This window comes from Cololabis saira, chromosome 1 (assembly GCF_033807715.1).
Source record: "Cololabis saira isolate AMF1-May2022 chromosome 1, fColSai1.1, whole genome shotgun sequence".
NCBI lineage: Eukaryota > Metazoa > Chordata > Actinopteri > Beloniformes > Belonidae > Cololabis > Cololabis saira.
In genome coordinates, this window is record NC_084587.1 from 37,497,461 (window position 1) to 37,520,587 (window position 23,127).

Here is a 23,127-nt window from a genome sequence, read left to right on the forward strand (position 1 = left end):
CTGCGGGTCCTTCAGGCGCCGCGGACAGCCCTGGGGTCCTCGCCTGTGATTGGTCGGCTGAGTGCTGCTGTCTGCTGTCTGTCTGGTCGCTGCTAAAGACGAGAGATTCACGTTATTGTCACTTGGACGTCGCAACAATGTCCGAGGAGCGATCTGAGAGATCCGATGGGAAGGTGGTGAAGATGGAGATTGACTACAGTTCAACTGTAGATCAGCGCCTCCCGGAATGTGAAAAACTGGCCAAAGTAAGTGAGCGGTGAAGCGGGCCAGCGCCGGCTGAGTCATGGTGCAGCTCGACCAGCGGGCTAGCACTGGAGCTAACCATCAACTCTACAGGGTTTACTGCTACCAGCAAAGATATCATGTCCAGCAAATACAGACTCATTTATTCATACATGTTAATACATTTTCACGCACGCCAGATAGTTCGTATTTCGACACGTGGGTCAATGACGAATAAGGATTTTCAACAGGTCAATTTTAAAATAACAAAAAAAAGAATATCTATTGCAGTAGTTCAAACATTGAGAATGTTGTGTAGACATAACTTCATATAAACATTTTAAATTGAGTTTTTTGTCAAGATGAATTGGCACTAGCCTTAAAAAAAGGTCATGTGGTGCAATCATGATTCATATTAAAATAAATTAATTCCCTTAACATCTTGACATCTTTTTGACAAGTTTTTCAGTATTATACAAAAATGGTTGGTTTTTTTTTAATGGTCGTGCCACATGATATTTCATAAAATGGACATCATCAGTCAAACTTTGTTTGTATATTATGATGGAAATATAAATACAAATGTGTTGCAATCTTACACATTACAAGAGATTTCAGAAATCATGGCAGATAGGGCAGAAGATTGATTTAAAAACATTTAGAGTGATTTCAAAAAAGTTTTCAAAACAAGAGCCATGGTCGGACGGTCACACCAGATGACATTTTGACGCTTAAAACAACAACAAAATCCCAAATAACTAGTATTATTTTGTAAAATTCAAGTGAGTCCATATGTGGGGCAGGTAGGTCATATATATGGTATTTTTTTATCCATTTAAACCTTTTTTGAATTGAAAAAAAATCTGTTTTTCAGAAAATATAGCCGTCACGTCATTGACCCACATGCCTTTGTCTTGGTTGTTACATTTGCGAGTATACTTGAGCATTTCCGACCTCGGTAACATTGGTTTTGTGAGTCCAAAGGAGAGGGGCTACTTTTATTGTGTTTATTTGTAATGTAAACAACGAAGTTTGTTGGTTTGTCTTATTACAGGATGGGAAGCTACAGGAAGCCACCGAGAGCTTGTTGTCACTGGAGAAGCAAACCAGAACAGTAAGTTAAATAATTCATATGGCTCTTTTCTGGATAAATGTAACTTTTTTTTTTAAAGGTTTATTTTTTACTTGTTGGTCACAAGTAGTACCCGACGTCATGAAACGGACCCACTTCATACATTTAAGTATTTGCTGGCTGTAAGATGTGGTTCAGCTTTGATACACCTGTTAATGAATCGATGCTTCAGTGTCTCTATTCTTGCATCTGCAAATTAACCAGACTAAGTTACATTTTCAGTCATGCATCTCTAAAATGTGTGTTAGACACTTGCTTCAATTGCTGTAGTATCTCTAGAGTTCCATCTTGGCTGTTCAGTTTTTCTTTAACAATGAAAATCAATACTTGAAGCCTGTTTGACTTTGAGTCACTATAGAAAATCTGAGTTAATATTTCAATTCAATTTTATTTATATAGCGTCTATTACGTTTGATGTGCTAAATAAATCTGCACTGGGGAGCAAAAGTGTGCGGTCTCCTCTCTTGTTTTTTCCTATAGCGTCTATTACAACGTAAGTTGTCTCTAGGCGCTTTCCAGAGACCCAGAACATGACCCCCAAGCAATTATTACATAACATAAACACTGGCAGGTAAAAACTCCCCTAGTGGGAGAAAACCTTAAGCCAAACAGTGGCAAGGAAAAACTCCCCTTTTAGGAGGGAAGAAACCTTGAGCAGGAGCTGGATCATAAGGGGGGACCCTCCTGCCGGAGGCCAGCCGAGCAGAGCAGGAAAAGAGAAAACAGACAGAGAGAATTAGGAACAGAGAAAGGACAGACACAGACACAATGGCTAACTGGCATCCTGGAGTAGCTGCTGTTAGCCGCTCCCCTGCATCTCCCGAGCAGCCAGCCAGTCAGGGCGGCTGGGTGACGGTTCGGAGGAAGCGTAGTCCTAAAAGGCACACTGAACACCACCACTCGCTTCATGTCTCTAACCGTTTTTCCCCACTAAGCAACACATGCGCTGAGAAACCGACCTTGGTGATCGACTCCATAGTGAAGCATATGAGGAAGACTCCAGCGATCTTGGTTAGGTGCATCCCAGGGGTCGATGGGTATACAAAAAATAAACAAACCGACGGACTGTTTTAATCATACCCTTGATTTTGTTCTCACCTACGGTGTTGAACCTGATAATCTGTTGGTTTCGCCTGTAAACTCCCTCTTATCCGACCACTATTTAATAACGTTTGAATTTAATGTTGTCGATGTTAGGAATAGGAGGTATTATTTTAGCACGTGTTTGTCCGATGAAGCTATTGCTAAATTTAGGGAGGCCATTTCTCATCTTACCATAGTGAAGCAGTTGAGGCCAGTGACCTGGGTTCTACCTCTGCAGATGTTTATTTCCTTGCTAGTAACACTGCTGATTTGCTGCACTCAGCTTTAGATGCAGTTGCTCCTTTGAGAAGGAGGGTTTCCAACCATAGAAGCTTAACTCCCTGGTATAATTCAGATATCCGCATGTTGAAACAAAACGTGCGTAAAATGGAAAGGAATTGGTACTCTTGTAAGTCTGTAGATACCTATCACGAATGGAAAGATAATCTAATAGTAAATAAAAAGCCATTCACAAAGCCAGAACTGTTTATTATTCACCGTTGATAGAGGATGTAAAGGACAAAAGTAACCAACGTTTTCTGTTCAGCACTGTAGCCAGGCTGACAAAGCGTCACAACTCTGTTGAGCCGTGCATTCTTGAAGTTCTCAGTTATGACGACTTTATGAGCTTCTAGATAGAAGAAATCAACCAGGCCCACCTGGTAGCAGCTGTGGGCGTTTCTTCAGCTTTAGCGACTTCTTTAGGCTCTGACTTGACTCTAGACTGTTTCCATCCTATAGACCTCCCTGAGCTGACCTCACTCATCAATAAATCTAAATCAACCACATGTATGTTAGACCCCACCCTGACTCGACTATTCAAAAATGTTCTTTCTTTTATTGGCACGACAATACGGGACCAGATCAACTTATCCCTAAACTTAGGTTGTGTACCACAGGTTTTCAAAGTTGCAGTAATTAAACCTTTATTTAAAAAACCCAAGCACAACAGTAAACGACGGAGCCCGCCGCCGGGCAGGCCGACCTCCCCGCCCGCGGGGACACGTCGGCTGCCGCTCGGGCGGCGGTTCCTCCGGAACGCACACGGTGTTTCTCAAAGTGCTCCCGCGGTGAGAGCCCCCGACAACACACATTCGGCGCACTGCGCTATTGGACACGCCGCACATTTTGAAAAAAAATATAAGGCATTTATATGCGCCTTATGGTCGTGAAAATACGGTAATTTGCTGAATAGGCTCCAGCGGATCCAAAATGCAGCAGCGCGAATGCTGACGGGAATCAACAGGAGAGACCACGTTTCTCCAGTGTTAGTTTGGCTACCCGTAAAATTCAGAATCCAATTCCAAATTTTATTACTTGCGTATAAAGCCCAACATGGCTTAGCTCCGCAATATTTGCAAGACCTGATAGTGCCTTATGTTCCTGGCAGAGCTCTCCGCTCTCAGAGTTCAGGTTTACACGTAGTTTCTAGAGTATCCAAATGTAGATTTGGAGGGCGGGCGTTCTGCTATGAGGAACCATTACTATGGAACCTACTTCCAATCTGGGTTAAGGAGGCTGACACCACCTCCACCTTTAAAACCAAACTGAAAACATTTCTGTTTAGTAAAGCCTATAGTTATAGTTAGTGTTTCGTAAACCTCTAGTTAGTGTAAACTCTAGTGTGTTAGTCAGTAGAGATATTGTCAGTTCCTTTTGTCATGAGATGGAGACACTCGGTTATCTTTTTTTTTTTTGTGCCTGTTTGGAATTCACTGGGGATTTTGTAGCACATTGTAATTCACATCTCTCAGCAGCTGAATGTTCAAAGTGTTTACTTTCTACAACTCTGGACGCAAGTGGATGATGTGAGCTGAGACATGTAATAAACTACATGACTCGCTTTTCATTTCCAAAACTTGGCTTATTAAAATTGTTTTTTAGAGTGATGGTTTTTATAGTAACCACTGTGCTGCAGCATACAGTTGGCTTGGGCGGGGTTGGGTAAATTATCCAAATTCAACTCATTAGTCAGAAAGAAAAGACAAAAACTACTGCCAATAATTTGGCGTTGTTCAGCACTTGTGTCTGAAGTACAGAGGTTAGCAGAGTAATGAAATACTCTTCCATGTTTGTGAGTGACAGTAGTGCCGTAATAACTATGTTAATTTAAAACAATAGGGATGTGTGGAAAAGGTAACAAGACAAATGAAGAACCTGGTGGTGGGAGTCAAAATGAAGCAAAAACGGTGACCTTGAGGAAATTCAACCAAAGTTATGCTTTGTCTGGATCGACTTTGCCAGGGAATCTGACTTCCCTGGGACTTTGACTCAACAAACTCCATTAAACTTGGTGTGTGGGGACGAATGTCATGTGTGTTTCTTCAATTCCTGCCAGAAAGTCAGCTTTATATTCATCTAAACCAGCCACGGTTTCACGTCAAGTATAAATTGTCATAGCCTAAATACTGCGGTACTTGGCTACTGTATAACATTGAAAAGTACTGTTTGAGTATAAGGCTTAGGCTTGAAAAGGCCTGTTGCATTACGGGACTTGGTGCTCATGTTGGTAGCTACTGGAGTGGATAATATACAGCAAGCGTAGAGAAGACCAGTCCTAGGAAACCAAAAAATAAATAAGCACAGAAAGGTATCATTTTTAATAACAATTCAGTTTACTCTGACAAACAGAATCAAAATGGTGATATTTAGAGAAGATTAGTCTTTGGATTTGGTTTAGATCCCTATGAGATCCCCAAGACTGCACCACTGATCCCAGCGTCTACACCAGCTGAGACATATTTTTTTTAATCTAGATTGAGGTGTAAAGCTTGAGTTATGGTTCTGCGTCAAATCGACGCCGTGCACACGCCGTCACCGTGACGCCGTCATGAACCCTTCGGACTTCTCCGTCACTCCATTTCGCCGCGGTGCAGTACCCCCCCGTGACCGCTAATTCGTGATCTTTTCCTGAACGGTTTATCCGACTTTTTCCGGTCACAGTGAATCAAAGGGATAAGGGCAACTATTGTGCAAAAAACCAAAACAAAAAAAATCACAAATACACGAAGAAAAGAGCGCTGAAAGTTCACGACTGCTTCAAACCGGAAACTGGAAATGCGTTGCTACCAAGCGAACCAATCACAGCCCTCTCGGTCTGCGTGTGGTCTGCGTCGCCTCGACGCGTAGTTACAATTTTCGGGAGGTGCACGTCAGTGACGGCGTCAGTGACGGCGTGTGGTACGCGTCGACGCGTACCACACGCTGTAGACACGGCGTCGTTTTGACGCAGAACCATAACTCAAGCTTTAGTGTGTATACAGATGAGCTGTTGGGAATTATAAAATCACTTTAGTCACACGTGCAGTTTATAAATGAATGAATGAATGCAGGACTTACAAACCTTAAACCTGACCAGCTTTGATGTTTTTATGTATGTATGACAAATATGTATATGTAAAAGGTGGGCAACATGTCTACTAATTATGTGGGGTAGTGTTTTTAAATCTATTATTGTCATTTTAACAGATCTGTATTATATATTTTTACACGTATACTGTTTAGTCACTTAAATGAGGCCAATACGGATTATTTATAGTGGATTTGTGAATGCCTATCACACAATTATCATATTTTTTCATGTTTTGATAACGTACAACATCTTATCTATGTTAAAGAGTCCAAGCACTTACTTGCTTTCATAGATTTGCAAGAATTGCTTATTTAATATAAAAAAAACAACAATGACAACAAAAACATCTAAGATAGTTTAGTAGCTTACATCTGACACATTTTGTGTTTGTGTTTCTGTGTATTTATTTGCTTTTGTACAGGCATCAGACATGGTGTCCACATCCAGAATCCTCGTGGCTGTGGTCCAGTTGTGTTATGAAGCGAAGGACTGGGATGCTCTGAATGAGAACATCATGTTACTCAGCAAAAGGCGGAGTCAGCTCAAACAGGTCAATTCCGTTCCTTTCCTATGAGTTATTTTTGATGAAATGCTTTTGAATCCCACAGTTTTAGAATTTTGGATTGCTTTAGGAAATAAAACCCCCCACTTCAATTATAAAACTATAAACTAATTTTCTTAGCTTCCATTCTTTGTCAGGTTTTTGTCATCGAAACCTAAATGTGTTGTTTCATTCTTTGTTTTAGGCTGTTGCAAAGATGGTGCAAGAATGTTACAAGTATGTGGATGCTATGACGGATCTGACCATCAAGCTGAGACTTATTGACACCCTCCGCACTGTCACTGCAGGCAAGGTGTGTAATGTTTGAGTTTTAAATTACTGAGGTAGATATGAGCTGACAGTGTGTATAGTATGTGGGACAATTATAGGTTTTTGGATGTTTTCACATTAACAATTTGTACTTTGTTTTGAAATGTTTTCCTTACAAAGATTTTTAGGTATCTTGAGGGAACAATTTTGCTCAACGCATAGACCATTTTTCATCATTAATGCAGCAAAAATTTTCAATCTTGCAGATCTATGTAGAAATTGAGCGTGCCAGGCTCACGAAGACCCTGGCAGGTATCAAAGAGCAGAGTGGAGATGTGAAAGAGGCTGCTTCCATTCTGCAGGAACTGCAGGTAAAATACTGATGGTCTTCATTTTGTACATATAAAAATCACAGCATTTATGTTTTGTTTTCTATTTATTGCTTATTTGGGCAGGTGGAGACATATGGCTCTATGGAAAAAAAGGAGAAAGTGGAATTTATCTTGGAACAGATGAGACTTTGCATCGCTGTTAAGGATTACATTCGCACCCAGATCATCAGCAAGAAGATTAACACCAAATTTTTCCAAGAGGACGGCACAGAGGTAAGGCAGAAAGGAATTAAACAGGAAAAACATATCTTTTTTTTTTTTTTTTAATGTATGTATGTATGTATATGTGTGTGTGTATGTATGTATGTATGTATGTATGTATATATATATATATATATATATATTATATATACATACACACACACACACACACACACACACACACACGTGTATATATATATATGTGTGTATATTTTTGGGATCTGTTGCATTATTTTTGGTAAATCTAAGCTACAGTTTAAACAAAAAAGTGATGACTAATGCTTAACCTTTATATCTTACAAATACTTCAGGAGCAGAAGTTGAAGTATTACAACCTGATGATTCAAGTGGACCAGCATGAGGGCTCCTACCTGTCCATATGCAAACACTACAGGGCCATTTATGACACCCCCTGCATCTTGGAGGACAGCAGCAAGTGGCAACAGGTATAACGTTTTCCATTTGACACACTACGCATAATGTGGATAATGTTGCTGCAGTATAGAATTGGTTTTGGCAAGTATTATTTAATTATTTACCATATTTCCAAATTGCCGCTGAAATTAGCTTTTAACAATTAATCATAATACTGAATTCAGTCAACCAGAAAATGATAATGATATTTTGTTTACTGTGACCAAACAAGCAAAAGTGCAGTCGTGGCCAAAACCTTTGGTCCTGTGGAAAGTGATGACAAAGCAAAGAAATTGTTATTCAGCATGCCAGGCAGGGTTGCAGAATTTTAGATGGTCAACACTGTAGTTAATAACCTCTAAATTAATGGACTGTATTTGACATTGAAACTTACAAAATGCACATGAATGTTCTTCATTAAACTGTAGGCAAAACAAATCGCTCCAAATAGGTTAAGATGTCCTAATCTGGGTTCCAGAAGCTTTCCAGGAACTTCTCATGGAAAGTTAAGGTTGGCGGTTTAGGAAAAATCTCATGGGAATTGGACGGAATATGGGAATTAACAGATATTTAAATGAAAATTATGCAAATTCATGATAAGCACATAATGGAAAATAGGCTAGATGAATAGATTACCTCATCAATGCTCAATCAAACCAGAACCCTACGATGACCAACTATCTAGCAGAGGAACTGGCTTTACTAGCTAGCGCCATGGTGGTAAGCCTCTAAAATTACCAATGAAATCGTGTTTATTATGTTAAACTTATTCTGTCTCTAGTGAACTCTAAATCCGTTTTTGCAATCTATTAGATAAGTCTTAAAACCATATATATATACATATGTATTTCCCGATGCAATATCAAATCTTGTTAAGTGTATGTAGGCCTCGGGCTCAAATATTTTTCCTTCAGTAGTTGTGGTGTTAATCACAAGATTCTGGAAATGATCTTTGTATGTGCAAAAATCCAACTCAAGTGGCATGAAATCAGTTTGTTATAATTACATTTAAGTTATCTGTTATGGGGCTCATCTGCAATATTATTTAAACCGATTCCCATATATTCCTGTTAATTTGGATAGAAGGTCTCCAATTTGAAACAATGTTTTTTTTTTTTTTTTTTTTTAATGGAGTTTTGCAGACCTAACCCAGATCTGGAGATCTTTTTGATCATTGATCTCATTGATCAGTGTAATTATCAGTGAACAGCAGAATAGTTACCAATGAAAGCAACACTAAAGGTCATTTTGTACTTTGCTTGTTGCCTGCTGACGTTGCTTGAGGAGGAATGAGGGTTTTAATAATGTCGTTGCAGGCTCTGAAGAGTGTGGTGTTGTACGTGATCCTCGCTCCTTATGACAACGAGCAATCAGACCTCGTGCACAGAATTAATGCTGACAAGAAATTGGAAGAAATCCCTAAATACAAGTAAGACATACTTTTTAGTTGCTTGACTTATTGACTTCCTAACTAATTTAGTAGATGCACAATTATTTGATTCATACTTGCTACAGAAAATGCATTCATATTGAACTTAATGTAGCTAGATAACTCATGCATGTCTTATTGACAGAACTGACTAAAAAACAACATTCCCATAAGGTGACACCGGATTCATACCCTCTGTTGTCTGTAAAATGAGTGGACACCGCTGAATTTTAGTTGTATCTTTGTTCACAGGGACCTTTTAAAGCAGTTCACTACGATGGAGTTGATGCGCTGGACCTCTCTGGTGGAGGACTATGGGAAGGAGCTGAGAGAGGGATCCCCAGACAGCCCTGCAACAGATGTCTTCTCTTATTCAGAGGAGGCGGAGAAACGGTGGAAGGATCTGAAGAACAGGGTGGTGGAGCATGTAAGTTTTCCAGGGAAGAGTTAAAAAAAAAAAAAAAGCTGTAAAAAGTACATTATTGTAAACCGATTACTGAATAGTTTTTGCTGCAAGTGTTGATGTAACCTAATAGCTCAATGTACTGGCATTAAAACTGCAAATATACTGCTGCAGATGTGTGTGTATATATTAATAAAGTTATGTCTTGTCCCCCAGAACATCAGAATAATGGCTAAATATTACACCAGAATCACAATGAAGAGGATGGCTGGGCTGCTTGACCTCTCTGTTGATGTAAGAAAAAAACGTTTATTCTGTTTGTGCAAACTGAAGCTCACATTATTAGCACAAAAAACGTGTTTGATGTTGGAAACTAAAGCTTTGTCTGTGCAAAAACCTTTTCAGGAATCAGAGGAGTTCCTCTCCAGCCTAGTTGTAAACAAGACCATTTACGCCAAGGTTGACCGACTCGCTGGCATCATCAACTTTCAGAGGCCCAAAGACCCCAACGACCTGCTCAACGACTGGTCGCACAAACTCAACTCGCTCATGTCTCTGGTCAACAAAACCACACATCTGATCGCCAAGGAGGAGATGATCCACAACTTTCAGTAACATGACGACAGAATGCCTGATTTTATGTTTTGAATAATATTTTCTCCTGTTTTTTGTGATGGCTTCAGTTTTTTTTTTGAACATATGTTATATTGGCACAATATCACTGCAGTCTTGTTGCAATGTTATCTGAAAAAAATATCTGGCCCTTAGTGTTCCTTTTTTTTCTTTCTTTAATTTTCTCTTTTTTTATTATTACTGTCCTGTAAAGCATTGACAATAAACTCATGAACACCTCCTCCTTTTGCATGTCTATGGTTCACACAACTTCATGTTTGAAATATTAGTTTTGTGTTGAAGACTGAAGACACGACTGAAGGCTCTTTTCTTTGTATACTTTATTTATTAGTGTAATCATTAAACTCCTGTTATGTAGCTTCAAAAATCTGGTACGTCAGGATGAATGTAAAAGTTGTGATAAAGGTTATGATAAATTACGTACAATTTGCTTCACAAAATTCCGAAAATAATGAATGAATAGTAAACTGAACTTAAAGAACTTTTATGATTATAGCTACATTTAAGTGAAAATATATTTTAAAAATTATGGGTAACCTCCTTAAACTCAAATATTATGATACTCTGGAACAAGCTGTAGGGCTGACAGGAAAAACTGATGTGCATTTTAGTTGATCAATAGCACACGTGCTTACTCCTCAAATGTTAACAATGCCTCCTATTTCACAGCTCCATTATTTTTAGAGCCGTGCGTGACGGCACGACTTTCCCCAGACCAATTACCATCCCGTTAGGTCCACGAAAGCCATTCTATTTTTAGATATGTTATGAGTAATGTATTTGGCTAGTTTGAAGCCAACTGACTAATGGCAATGCCCCCTCCTATTTGAAATGTTTTTAATATATTTTTCAAATATTACAAGAAATGCATAATTTAAAGAATATTGGGGGGTTAAGTGGTAAAAAAAAAACTTTCTGGTAGGGTATTTCAGGGTTTTCTTTTGTTTCACAAGTGGCATAAAAATGTACCTGTGTCAGTGCAAATATACAGTAGATATTTGATACAGCAGAGAACAAAAAAATAGGTAACTGATAAAGTATTGATCGGTTTCTTTCGATGCTCCACTAAACCATAACAATAAAATCCTACACACAATATCAAAGCTGTTAATTATTGATTACATCTGTACTCATTAAATGAATATTCAATCATTGATCGGGCAATGACTATTGAATTCTACCAATATTTCTAAACAGAAATTTCAGTATATCTGTGAACTGAATTTAAAGACAGTCTTGAGAATATTAAAATCTGTCTGTAATATAGCAGAATTGTTATGGAAGGACTTGATGAAAGGCAACTAGGAAATCCCCCCAACACCCTGAGGTGAAGCTGGTCTGAACTCTGCTAACCCAGGTGTACAAGTGGTCAACTGTGCTTAGAAAGGTTAGCTGCAGTTGATACTTTTGATACTGATACTTGTGGCACATGGGTTTATAGTTTTGACAATATTCCCCAACCAACAAATTAACTTTTCTTGTGCTTTTTTTTTTCTAGTCAATTCATTTTAATCTATGCAGACGCCTGTGGATGCTTGAATTGATATATACACAGAAACATTGAAAATCTAAAAAGGATCCCAGATCTTTTAGCACCACTGTATATGTACTTGAGTTTTTCATTGTCATGTTACTTGATGCATTCCAATACATTTTAGGGATAAATATTTTACTTTCTAGGGCACGGTGGCTTGGTGGTTAGCACTGTTGCCTCACAGCAAGAAGGTTCCTGGTTCGACTCCCTGGCCCAGCGGGGTCTTTCTGTGTGGAGTTTGCATGTTCTCCCTGTGCTTGGTTGGGTTTCCTCCTGGTACTCCGGTTTCCTCCCACAGTCCAAAAACATGCGTAGTAGGTTAATTGGTGTTGTGAGTGTGAGTACAGTATGTCTGGTTGTTTGTATATACAGGACTGTCTCAGAAAATTAGAATATTGTGATAAAGTTCTTTATTTTCTGTAATGCAATTAAAAAAACAATAATGTCATTCATTCTGGATTCATTACAAATCAACTGAAATATTGCAAGCCTTTTATTATTTTAATATTGCTGATTATGGTTTACAGTTTAAGATTAAGATTTCCAGAATATTCAAATTTTTTTAGATAGGATATTTGAGTTTTCTTAAGCTGTAAGCTATGATCAGCAATACTAAAATAATAAAAGGCTTGCAATATTTCAGTTGATTTGTAATGAATCCAGAATGTATGACATTTTTGTTTTTGTAATTACATTACAGAAAATCACAATATTCAAATTTTCTAAGACAGTCCTGTACAGTATGTGGCCCTGCGATAGACTGGCGATCTGTCCAGGATGAACCCCTGCCTCTCACCTGTAATTAGCAGGTATAGACTCCAGCAGACCCCGTGACCCTGCAAAGAATAAAGCGGGTATAGAAAATGGATGGATGCAGGGCCGCCGCAAGGGGTGTGCGTACCGTGCGAACCGTGCGAACCGTGCGACCGCACGGGGCCTCGCGCCCCAAGGGCCTCGCGCTATGGGCCGTTTTTTTTTTTTTTTTTCCCTTCTTTCCCTTATAAATATCAACAGTCACATTCTATTACAGACCTAAATGTGTACTAGTCTGTGCATATCAATAAATATATGTGCAATGATGCTAATGTTCATGCGAATGTTCAATACAACTGCGTCAGACCAAGCACATTGACACAAGGTGCTCTGATCCAGACGGGTGGAGTGTGTAACAAACTGTCACACAATGTCGAGAGAACGAGACGGATTCAGGAAATTTCCATCAGGGAATGAAAAAAAGAAAAAAACGAAAGAAAATGGAAGAGTTTAATGCCTCTCTGAAAGGCACGTTTGATAAATTTGTTACAAAAACCACCGATCCAACCGGGGCTCAAGCAGCCGCAGGGCCCCGCGTCGAGGCAAGAGATGATGATGAGGCAGGGGAAGGTATCCAGTATTTTGCTAATTGGAGAGTTAAAATTGCACATATAGACACCCGATCCGACCCGAAAAACCCCAAAATTTCGTACGCGTGAGCCCCCCCGGCCATTTCGCACAGGGCCTCACAAATCTCCCAGACGGCTCTGGATGGATGGATGGTTTTTAATGTTTGTGTCATCTGACATATAATACAAAAAGTATTAGCCACATGATGTGATTGTCTTGGAGTTGTTAACTATTATGCTAAATAATGGGTTGTGTCTCGAAAAAGTCTCCCGTGATTTCATTTTTGACAGAATATCAAAAATGAAAAGTTCCACTTGAATATAAGTATTGAAAACTTGCAGCCCAAAACGTACATACTTGGAACTAATAAAACCCTCAGTTGGCAAAATCACATGCCAATAAAAAAATAACATAAAATAAAAAAAGACTAACCCAAACAGATGCAGGGACGCCCCCCCCTCAACCTTCACAGCGCCACATCCCAGCATGCTTTGCGGCGGTCTGACAAGTGGATCCAAGATGGCGTAGAAAGTAAAGCTAGGTAAGTGTTGACTTCCCATTTTCAGCCCTTCCAGTTGTCTCTGCATCGCAAAACCACCGCCACGAATCGCCTCCATAACTCACGAGGATAACGACCGATGCCTCGAGTTCATGCACCGGTAGCAAAAAGATGTCATATAAAAGGACATGCGCATAAACAACCGTCCCCAAATTTCAGGCCCGAGTCCGTTTTGTTTCGGCGGAGCAGCGCAGCGAGCTAGCCGCTAACGAGAGCAGAGCAGCCTGCCAGGTTGGTGCCAAGAAAAGCTCTGTTTTGGCTTGCGTGCCGACTGCTCCCTACGCGCACTTTGCTTAGTAGCGACATTGTCTGACCAGTGCGGGCGAGGGGGACGAGTTGATCCACTGTGGGGACGGGTTTCCTGGAGCTTTGCAGCGCTACCGTCATCGTTGTGATTTGCAGCAGTCATGACAAGTTTGCCAGACAAACAACAGCCACAACTCCCATCTGAGAGATGGAACAAGTACTAGTCTTGATGGTCGTACTTTTTAGGCGGAACCTCTGGTACCATCTACTTAGGGAGCTCGGTTAAGTTGGCGTGTTTTTATGTTTTCTGCACATTGTTGCTGACGATGCTGGCAACCCCAAATATCGTTATGTCAGGGTCAAAGCAGTCATATTTTTGCATGATCGACTCCTGCTACAACGTCTGAATTGTCATCCACTGCACAGGATGTGGATATATAGTCGTAGATGGTGGATGTGAAAATACCATAAAAATAGGAAGGTGCACACCCACTTTGTCCCGCCAAACTACTTGCTGTCGCCTCTCTGAAGTAATGGAAGACTGGGAGCTCTGTCTGAAACTCTGTGGACGTTTATAAAATGACCTCTATTACGAGGTACTGCACTCGTACTGAACTTATAAGTGTGTTATATTGGATCCTTTCCCATTTCTCAACAACAACAACAACTGTCTGGTAATCTAAGCACATTCTAACCCACTTTTCTTTTTTTTTTTTTTCCATCCCACACAGTTTGCTACCCAGTTTTTGCTGATTGCCACAACTGCCTTTTTATTTAGAGTACATATGTTTTCTGTAATTTTTTGAAATGAAACATTTACAGAAAATACATACAGAGACATATTTTCCACATTGCAGTAACACAAACAATGAAAGTTTAGGTAACTTGACTGCAAAATCACCGCTACCCTTAACAAGGTTCCTGGAAGGTGACACCGTCAATTATGTCTGATGAGATGCATGATACTATTCAGTCATGCATTATATTTATATATTGTTGTATGACCTAATCTTAAGATGCAGTATTGTCCGTCAACTGAATGTTTTTCAGATTTATAGTTTTAAATCACCATGCTGTAAAATTTGATGTTATGAAGTGCATCAGACTAATTTTCCATATACCGTTTTCAGCAGCAGAGAGTAAACTACTTAGGGCAAGCGTCCCATTTATATCAATAATGCTCATTTTAGCCATTTTTGTTCATTAACATCTGAGATGTTCAGGAGAGTATTCGGACAGTTCCCAATTGGTGGTCACTATTGTTCCTAAATACTGCAGATTATCTGTTGAATGACCTTGTCTTTTGCAGCTGGAAAGGCTATTGAGGGGGTGTAGCAGAACATCTGTTTAGTTTGCTTAGAAGGCAGACTTTGGGAAGTTTAAATTACTTTTTTTCTTTTTTGCCACTTTGAGGAAGTTGGATGAGGCTTCTTCATGATTGAGTTTCTACTGATACTGCATACATTTGAATGTACAATTGTTAAAAAATGTGGAAAAACAACAAACAGGTCAGCAGATGATGCAACAACTCTTACAATACTCTGTCTGGGCAAATGCTCCCCAAAATGAGCTGCTACATATGTACATATTGTTAAAATATTTAAATATAATGCATGGTTAGTGTTAATCTCCTGACAGTTTATTTTTGGGCAAGTTGAAATTCCTGGCGAAAGTCTGGAGCAATTGCTTTTAATGTTATTAATGTTGTAGTTTGTGTGAAATATACTTGTTGTTTGAAATCCCGCACTGTGTTAGAAATGGGTATGCTGTCTTGGGCTATTTTTTTTTCTTTTATTCCCGTTTTTCAAGGCCTATGAAATTGTTGGAAATTCTCCCGTTACCAGTCTCGCATAAGGGTGGTGGATTTTAGGGAGGGGGTTCTGGTGAGGTTCATACAATTGGTGCTTACCACACTTTGTTCTTGTGGCTTCAAGTGCAGGTCTCACGCCGTCCTTTTGATCTTCTTTTTGAACAATATACAGTGATGTAATTCATTGTTACTCTGTTGCTCCTCTTTTACTGATCATCTCTTTGACCTACATCAGTGTGTTAATCAGTCGTTTGGCTCTATCTTCTCTCATTATCATGCTAAATTTATTTTAAAATATCAAAAATGTGCCTTGAAGAAAGTCTTATTATTCATGATTTCTGCTCTGCAAGCTCACATTCTGTTGTCTACGTTTGTGCACTGTTTACAATTATTTCTAATTTCGCTCCCCCCAAGTGTCCTGTTTTATTTAACTTTTTTTTTTTGTTTATTTGGGTAAATGTTTATACATCAACAGTGCAGATTCCTCTCTTGACAATTTAGAGGGCTGTTTTTTTGGCCAAAGGGAACCAAATACAGCACAGTGTTTCATTAACATGCATTTTTACTTTTTACTATTTTACCTGTTTTAACTAATGTCTATCGTCTCTGATAATGATGATGGATAAGGTCCATGCTTTGTCCCACACAACAGTTTTTGAAGTCAAGGGTCACCAATAATGTACAGTCAGTCCGGAAAGTATTCAGAACGCTTCACTTTTCCCACATTCTTTTGTTACAGCCCTATTGATAATAGGAATAAATTCATTTTTTTTCTCAGAATTCTACACAAAACATCCCATAATGACAACATGAAAGAAGTTTTGATGCGACTTTTGTAAATTTATTAAAAATAACAAGAAATCATATGAGCATAAGTATTCATAATTCATTGCTTAATACTTTGTAGAAGCTCCTCTGGCAGCAATTACAGCCTCAAGTCTTTTTGAATAGGTTGCTACAAGTTTGGCACACCTATTCTTGGGCAGTTTTGCCCATTCTTCCTTACAGACCCTCTCAAGCTCCATCAGGTTGGATGGGGAGCGTAGGTGTACAGCCATTTTCAGATCTCTCCAGAGATGTTCGATGGGATTCAGGTCTGGGCTCTGGCTGGGCCACTCAAGGACATTGACATGGTTGTTCTGAAGCCACTCCTTTGATATTTTGGCTGTGTGCTTTGGGTCGTTGTCCTGCTGAAAGATGAAGCGTCGTCCTAGTCTGAGGTCAACAGCACTCTGGATCAGGTTTTCATCCAAGATGTCTCTGTACATGGCTGCATTCATCTTTCCCTCAATCCTGACTAGTCGCCCAGGTCCTGCTGATGAAAAACACCCCCACAGCATGATGCTGCCACCACCATGCTTCACTGTAGGGATGGTGTTCTCCAGGTGATGAGCGGTGCCTGGTCTCCCCCAAACACGACGTGTGGAATTCATGCCAAATAGTTTAATCTTTGTCTCATCAGACCAGAGGATTTTTTTTCTCATGGTCTGAGAGTCCTCCAGGTGCCTTTTGGCAAACTCCAGTCGGGCTGCCATGTGCTTTTTAGTAAGGAGGGGCTTGCGCCTGGCCACTCTACCATACAAGCCTGATTGGTGGATTGCTGCAGAGATGGTTGTCCTTCTTGAAGTTTCTCCTCTCTCCACAGAGGAACGCTGGAGTTCTGACAGAGTGACCGTCGGGTCCTTGGTCACCTCTCTGACTAAGGCCCTTCTCCCCGATTGCTCAGCTTAGGCGGGCGGCCAGCTCTAGGGAGATTCCTGGTGGTTCCAAACTTCTTCCATTTAAGGATGATGCAGGCCACAGTGCTCGCTGGGACCTTCAAAGCAGCAGAAATTTTTCTGTACCCTTCCCCAGATTTGTGCCTCGAAACAATCCTGTTTCGGAGGTCTGAAGACAATTCTTTTGACTTCATGTTTGGTTTGTGTTGCAACATGCACTGCCAACTGTGAGAGCTTATATAGACAGGTGTGTGTCTTTCCAAATCAAGTCCAATCAACTGAATTCACCACAGGTGGACTCCGATTAAGCTGTAGAAACAACTTGAGAGAGATCAGTGGAAACAGAATGAACCAGAGCTCAATTTTGAGCTTCATGGCAAACGTTCTGAATACTTATGCACAGGTGATATTTATAGTTTTTTATTTTTTATACATTTACAAAAATCATAACAAAACTTCTTTCTATATGGGGTATTTTGTGTAGAATTCTGAGGAAAAAAAATGAATTTATTCCTATCATCAATAGGGCTGTAACATAAAAGAATGTGGGAAAAGTGAAGCATTCTGAATACTTTCCGGACTGACTGTATTATCGAGCGAAACTCAAAAGAAAACTGATCCACTTCAGCATTTCAACTTTGTGGCTTTAAAGACCTCAATCCACATTAAATCACCATAATTGCATATCACTTTACCATCCATGCTCACAGGACAGCCTGTTTTCACAAGTTAAAACAGGCTTAAAACCCTGCTGAATGTAGGTAGTTGCAGTTTTATTTAAATACAGACGTTTGCTTCAGTTGATAGAAAGGACAAATTCAGTAGTGCTTGCCGCACCATCTCCATGTTGTCTTTAACACATGTCCTTGTGTTATCTTCTGGTGATGGTCATATGATATAAAATTGGCCAATCAGAAAAGGCTACAGAGGACCAAGAACATTATGAAGTGAATCAGTCCAATTACGTTATTGTTTGTAGTTTTTTTCATCAACATTATACTTCAGTGGTTTGTGGTTACATACTGTATTAAGGTCTTTCCTGGTCCTCTCTCTTAACCATTTTATAACACAGTCACGTTTTCTAATCTTATGATGTGTGGATTAGGTCATAAGGACACATTACTCAGTTTATTTTATTTTTACATAGACTTAAATAGTAATTTGTTATAATGGCCTTTATTCGGTTTGAGCACTTATTAGGCTGTTAAATCATGTTTGAGTTGTTTTATATGAGCTGTTCTGCTGAGCTATTTTTTAAAAATGTATTTGGTTATTGTTACATTTATCTAAAGTGTAACTTCCCATTTTCTGTTTATATTGTAGAATTTTAATGTCTGCCTTAAGACACAAAGAGCTAGTGTTATTTAGTAATGTATAACTATTTAGTGGTTCACTTACCTGTGCATGTAGGTGAAACATTTGGTTGAGATGTATTGATTGTAATTTTTAAGGCAGATTCCAGTTTCTGATTAGGTTTGTCTATTCAGATTGACCTTTCAATACCATTAAAATAGCACTAACAGATCCATTTGTACTTGGGATGTTCCGATCACGTGATCGGTAATTGGCCCGATCACGTTGTTTCAGACTTGATCGGAACTGGACGTTGCATACCGATCAAGGATCGGATATATATTTTATTCTCATTATTTTGATCAGCGCATCAAACAAGACGATGGAAAAAATGCTAAACGACTGGTATCAACAAGAAACGGGTCCACGCAATTTTGCGCGACAACGCTGCTAATGACAAAAACGCTATGGGTGAGGTGGGGGTGAGGAGTGTGGGCCGTGTCACGCAAAGTGAGTTCAATAAAGTTGTTTGTTTGTGGTGATCTGCGCATGCGCACACCAGTGGTAAGAGCGGAGGCAAATAAATAAAAGTTACGTTTGCCGACTTGGTGTCCACGAGGGCTTGCTGTCTCAACCCAGGGTGATGGACACCCCAGCTGCCGCGAGGAAGATTGTAGGTCTTTCAAACACAAACATTTAATTCTTTAAGCCAGAACAGGACGGTAAGAAGTAAGAGTACAGTCTAAAAAGCACATTACTGGCCTTTATGACACTGTTGCTCTTTTATTTGCGTATTTGTTTACATGCCTGCTGGGTATTTTAAGTTGAGCTGCTGTGTTTATTTAATTCAAATTTTTACTAGTTAACGGTTACACTATTATTACTTGATTGTTCAAGGTACCTCCAAGAGAACTGCTCTGTTTAAGTGCAAAATGATAGAATAAGATGAATAAAATAAAAATGGGGGACAACCTGGATCAGTTTATTTTGCATTTTTTAATTTTTTTTAATGTGCAACGAAAGTATCGGATTGGGAGTCGGTATCGGCAGATACTCAAAATCAAATGACTCGGAGTCAGATCGGGGGCCAAAAAAACCTGATCGGGACATCCCTAATTTGTACTATATGGGACACATTAAAACCTCTTGCCTTTTTTTCATTCTCTGCCAGCTGTCTGCCTCTGTGATGTGTTTCTTGCATTCTCAATCCCGTCTCCAATTCTCACAAGATCTGACCGGCTTTTGCCCCATATGTAGATTAGACTTGCCCACACCTGCCCTACCTCTGATTCAAGAGAGACTGAGACAGAATTTACTTAGTGCTTTCCTGTGATTATACATTTCTGTAAAGAGTCATCAGTGTTGTTTGACTGATCCACTCCCACAGTGCCCGTTCTTTGGATCGGCAGCTTTTAAAAACTGTGGTGCTTGTCAACAGCTGTTGCACCAAATGGAAATCTCTGACTCTGTTTCTTCCACAATGATGGTCATTGATGACTTAAATCTTTTTTTGGGGGCTACATTCCCATTTATTAATCACTTATTTGCATCTATAGATGTGTCTTTTGTGGAGTATCTCTACAATTTTACTGCATCCCACACAGTGTAAATTATTTGCAGGGAAATTTCATCCATGTAAGGGGCAGCCATTAGTTCCTTGATTTAGTTGTAATTCCAGTTTTCTGCTATCTTTTTTTTCCAAATTTCTTTTGAAGAAGTGATGCTCATTTGTGTCATTTGTGTGTTGCGCACCAACTATGTTGTTGTTTCTTTAGTTTACTACAGGATGTTTAGTGTGCCAGATTCGGCACACTAAACTATGACTATGCTAGGATTACCAGTAATGATACTAGTGGGGCTACTAGGTTGAGTGCTGTGTCTGATTTAGGGTTTGCACTACACCGATAGACCAAACTAGTAATAAATTAGCAGCTTATGCCATCTGTATGAAGTGTTATACATTTTGTTTAATCTGAGTCTTCAATAGTGTACATAATAATAAAACAATGGTTGTAAAGAATGTATACTTTTTTTTTTCAAAATTTAAAAACATTACAAACCTCTCTGTCATTGGACATCTAAAGAGTACTTTAGATTTCCAATGAAAGAAAGGTTTATGTTTTTTCATTCAAGTATCCTGGAATACCATACAGTAATCCCTCGCTGTAACGCGGTTCACCTTTCACGGTCTTTCTGCTTCACGGATTTGCATTGTGCATTGTGTTCTGCATTCTGATTGGCTAGTCTCCCCGCTTCTTCACTTCCTGTGTGTCCAGCTCAAGAATGGGAGTCTTTGATGAATCGTTCATTACAGTTATCAAATATAATCGATGGTGGCTGGCATGTCGGTTTATAAGAATTTTATCAGAAGAAAAAAAGCGACTACCTATAACTATGTTCTTCTCTCGAAAAAACACACCTGCACCACAGGCTTTAGAAGAAAAAGACGCTACAGAGCGAGTTAGGATGCAGCAGAACAGTCAGAAGAGCAGTGAAATACGCACAATTTGTTACTCGGGTCGCGGTGGGGCGAAAATAAATAAAAATATAAATTAAAAAAATAAAGGTTTCTACTTCACGGATTTCACCTATCACGGGTTCTTTTTGGAATGTAACCCAGCACAAAAAACGATTACTGTACTACCAGATACTTGAATTAAGCTTTTCTGTCAGTACAATTTAACTGAATTCTACTTTCTACACCCCTCCAGATGTTTTTTCTTTCTTATTCTTTTCTTTTCCATTTAAATTATTTACAGCATTTGATAAATTAACAGTTTTTTCCATATAAAACGCTCAAAAAGTTGCTTCGTCCAAAATAACATATGAAAAAAGACCATTAAAAAAGTCAGTAAAGAGAGCAACGTCAGCTATACATCATAAATGTCTGTTTTCCATGCCATTATTCCATCATATTAATTGATTGTATAGTTGACTGTGCATTACTGTGTAGTATGTCCTTTTCAAAGCCGTTTGAAATACTTTTTGGGAAGTTTTTGAAAAGTCTATTTAGCATGTTTAAAAAAATAATTCCGACTTCCATAGTTGAAATCGTATGTATAAATGCGGAGTTTGTGGGAAATGTGGAACTTTCAGTAGAATTAAATTTTACAATGCAGTAGACACATTGCTGCTTCCATTTTAACATACATAACTCGTCAAATGAGGACTTCCAGTCTGTGTAGTCATTAATATATTTGGTTTTTAGTACTTCTGCTTTCTGCTACTTACTCAGATCTTTCTGCTACTTATGCTTTCCTCTACGTTTGGAACAGTTTTGGTCCTCGACGACGACTGCCATGCATGTTTTGGATCTTCCCTTCTTCAGCACATAGCTCCTGGCTTATGGATGGAGTTATCAGCTTGTCATCAAGGGGTGCACAAGTCAGTTGCGACCCATACATTTGAATCGGGTATGTTGAAGCAGGGAAACATCTAAAACAGTCAAGGCAGTGGCGTTGAGGACCAGAATTAGGCAACACCGATTTGGAAGATCTTAGACATTTACATATTAGCTTTCTGTAGTCCTCTGCACTAATTTTAACACCTACACTTGTTCCTTAGCCACGATAGTGGGTTCATGTGACTGTAAAATAAATCTGATGTCCGTGCTTGTGACTTAAAGGGGACCTATTATGAAAAACACGTTTTCTCTTGCTTTAACATATATAAAGTAGTCTCCTCTCAGCCTGCCAACTCAGAGAAGGAGGAAAGCAACCAAATTCTGCAGTGTCTGTACAGCCGCCTGGATGAGCCATCCAGTGTGATGTGGCTTCTACGAGCCGTTCAGATTCTGCTCCCGTCGTTACGTAACGAAGATGCGATTTACATAGGTTGGCCTCCGATGCGTGAAACCACCCCCACAACTAACTCCGCCGGCCAGAGCTTCCACCATTTTTTCGTAGCAGTGTATCGCGTCATTCAGGCAGTCAATCAGCACAGTGCCTCATTATCATAGCCTCCCCGCCCACTCAGAATCCCACATAGAGAACGAGGTTAGAGAATGGGAAGATAAAGACATGGCTCAGAGGCTGAATTTCTAATTTATTTAGCAAAAACAATCAAAAACTTGTTTTTAAGACATTCAAGGCCTTTTTAAAATAGGTATTGGATGCCATAATAGGTCCCCTTTAAGTTGAGCTGGCTGTTCATCCCTACTGGTAGCGCATGTCCTGACTCATCTGCTACTGTAGCAACAGGGGTAAACTCTTTCAAGAGGTCTTTCAAGGGTGGTGCCTTTCAATCTCAAACATGCTTTGTTTACTGGGTTATAAGGCGCATGATGACAGGTATATAAAGCAAAACAATCTGCTAAGTTGAACTTTATTCAACTCATTCACAATAACTCAGAATATCGTTCAGCAGAAATACACTCAGATTTTAAATCATTTTTCTTCCACAAATAAAAAGCGTAGGAGGTAGGCGTCTCACTGCGTACTGTTCTCTGATCGGTTTATCGTTGCCAGCGATAGCAGACACCTGAAGTTAGTGTGAGGTTGGAACAAGGTTGTG

The 23,127-nt window shown here is 39.5% G+C and overlaps 2 protein-coding genes across 3 annotated transcripts in view; both read left to right on the forward strand.

Moving 5' to 3' along the window:
• Positions 1–45: 45 nt before the first annotated feature.
• psmd12 (proteasome 26S subunit, non-ATPase 12) lies at positions 46–10,293 on the forward strand. Its single transcript, XM_061722180.1, has 11 exons — positions 46–245; positions 1,277–1,336; positions 6,211–6,339; positions 6,536–6,643; positions 6,867–6,971; positions 7,056–7,205; positions 7,505–7,639; positions 8,924–9,036; positions 9,289–9,463; positions 9,656–9,733; positions 9,845–10,293. Exons 1-11 carry the CDS (start codon positions 138–140, stop codon positions 10,052–10,054), a joined length of 1,371 nt encoding a protein of 456 aa, XP_061578164.1. The 5' UTR covers positions 46–137; the 3' UTR covers positions 10,055–10,293.
• A 3,209-nt stretch (positions 10,294–13,502) lies between these two features.
• helz (helicase with zinc finger) overlaps positions 13,503–23,127 on the forward strand; it is a 71,740-nt gene continuing 62,115 nt past the window's right edge. The window contains exon 1 of one of the 2 annotated variants that reach the window (XM_061722201.1): positions 13,503–13,530. The gene's annotated coding sequence lies outside the window, so the exon portion shown is untranslated. Of the gene's footprint in view, positions 13,531–22,007; positions 22,029–23,127 lie in introns of those variants that run through there. The other variant, XM_061722193.1, reaches the window with a different exon arrangement.

Coding starts and splice junctions, on each gene's coding strand:
- psmd12 (XM_061722180.1), top strand. CDS start 138: ATGTCCGAGGAGCGATCTGAGAGATCCGATGGGAAGGTGGTGAAGATG. Junction 6,644..6,866: donor GCACTGTCACTGCAGGCAAG/GTGTGTAATGTT, acceptor TCAATCTTGCAG/ATCTATGTAGAAATTGAGCG. Junction 9,037..9,288: donor GAAGAAATCCCTAAATACAA/GTAAGACATACT, acceptor CTTTGTTCACAG/GGACCTTTTAAAGCAGTTCA.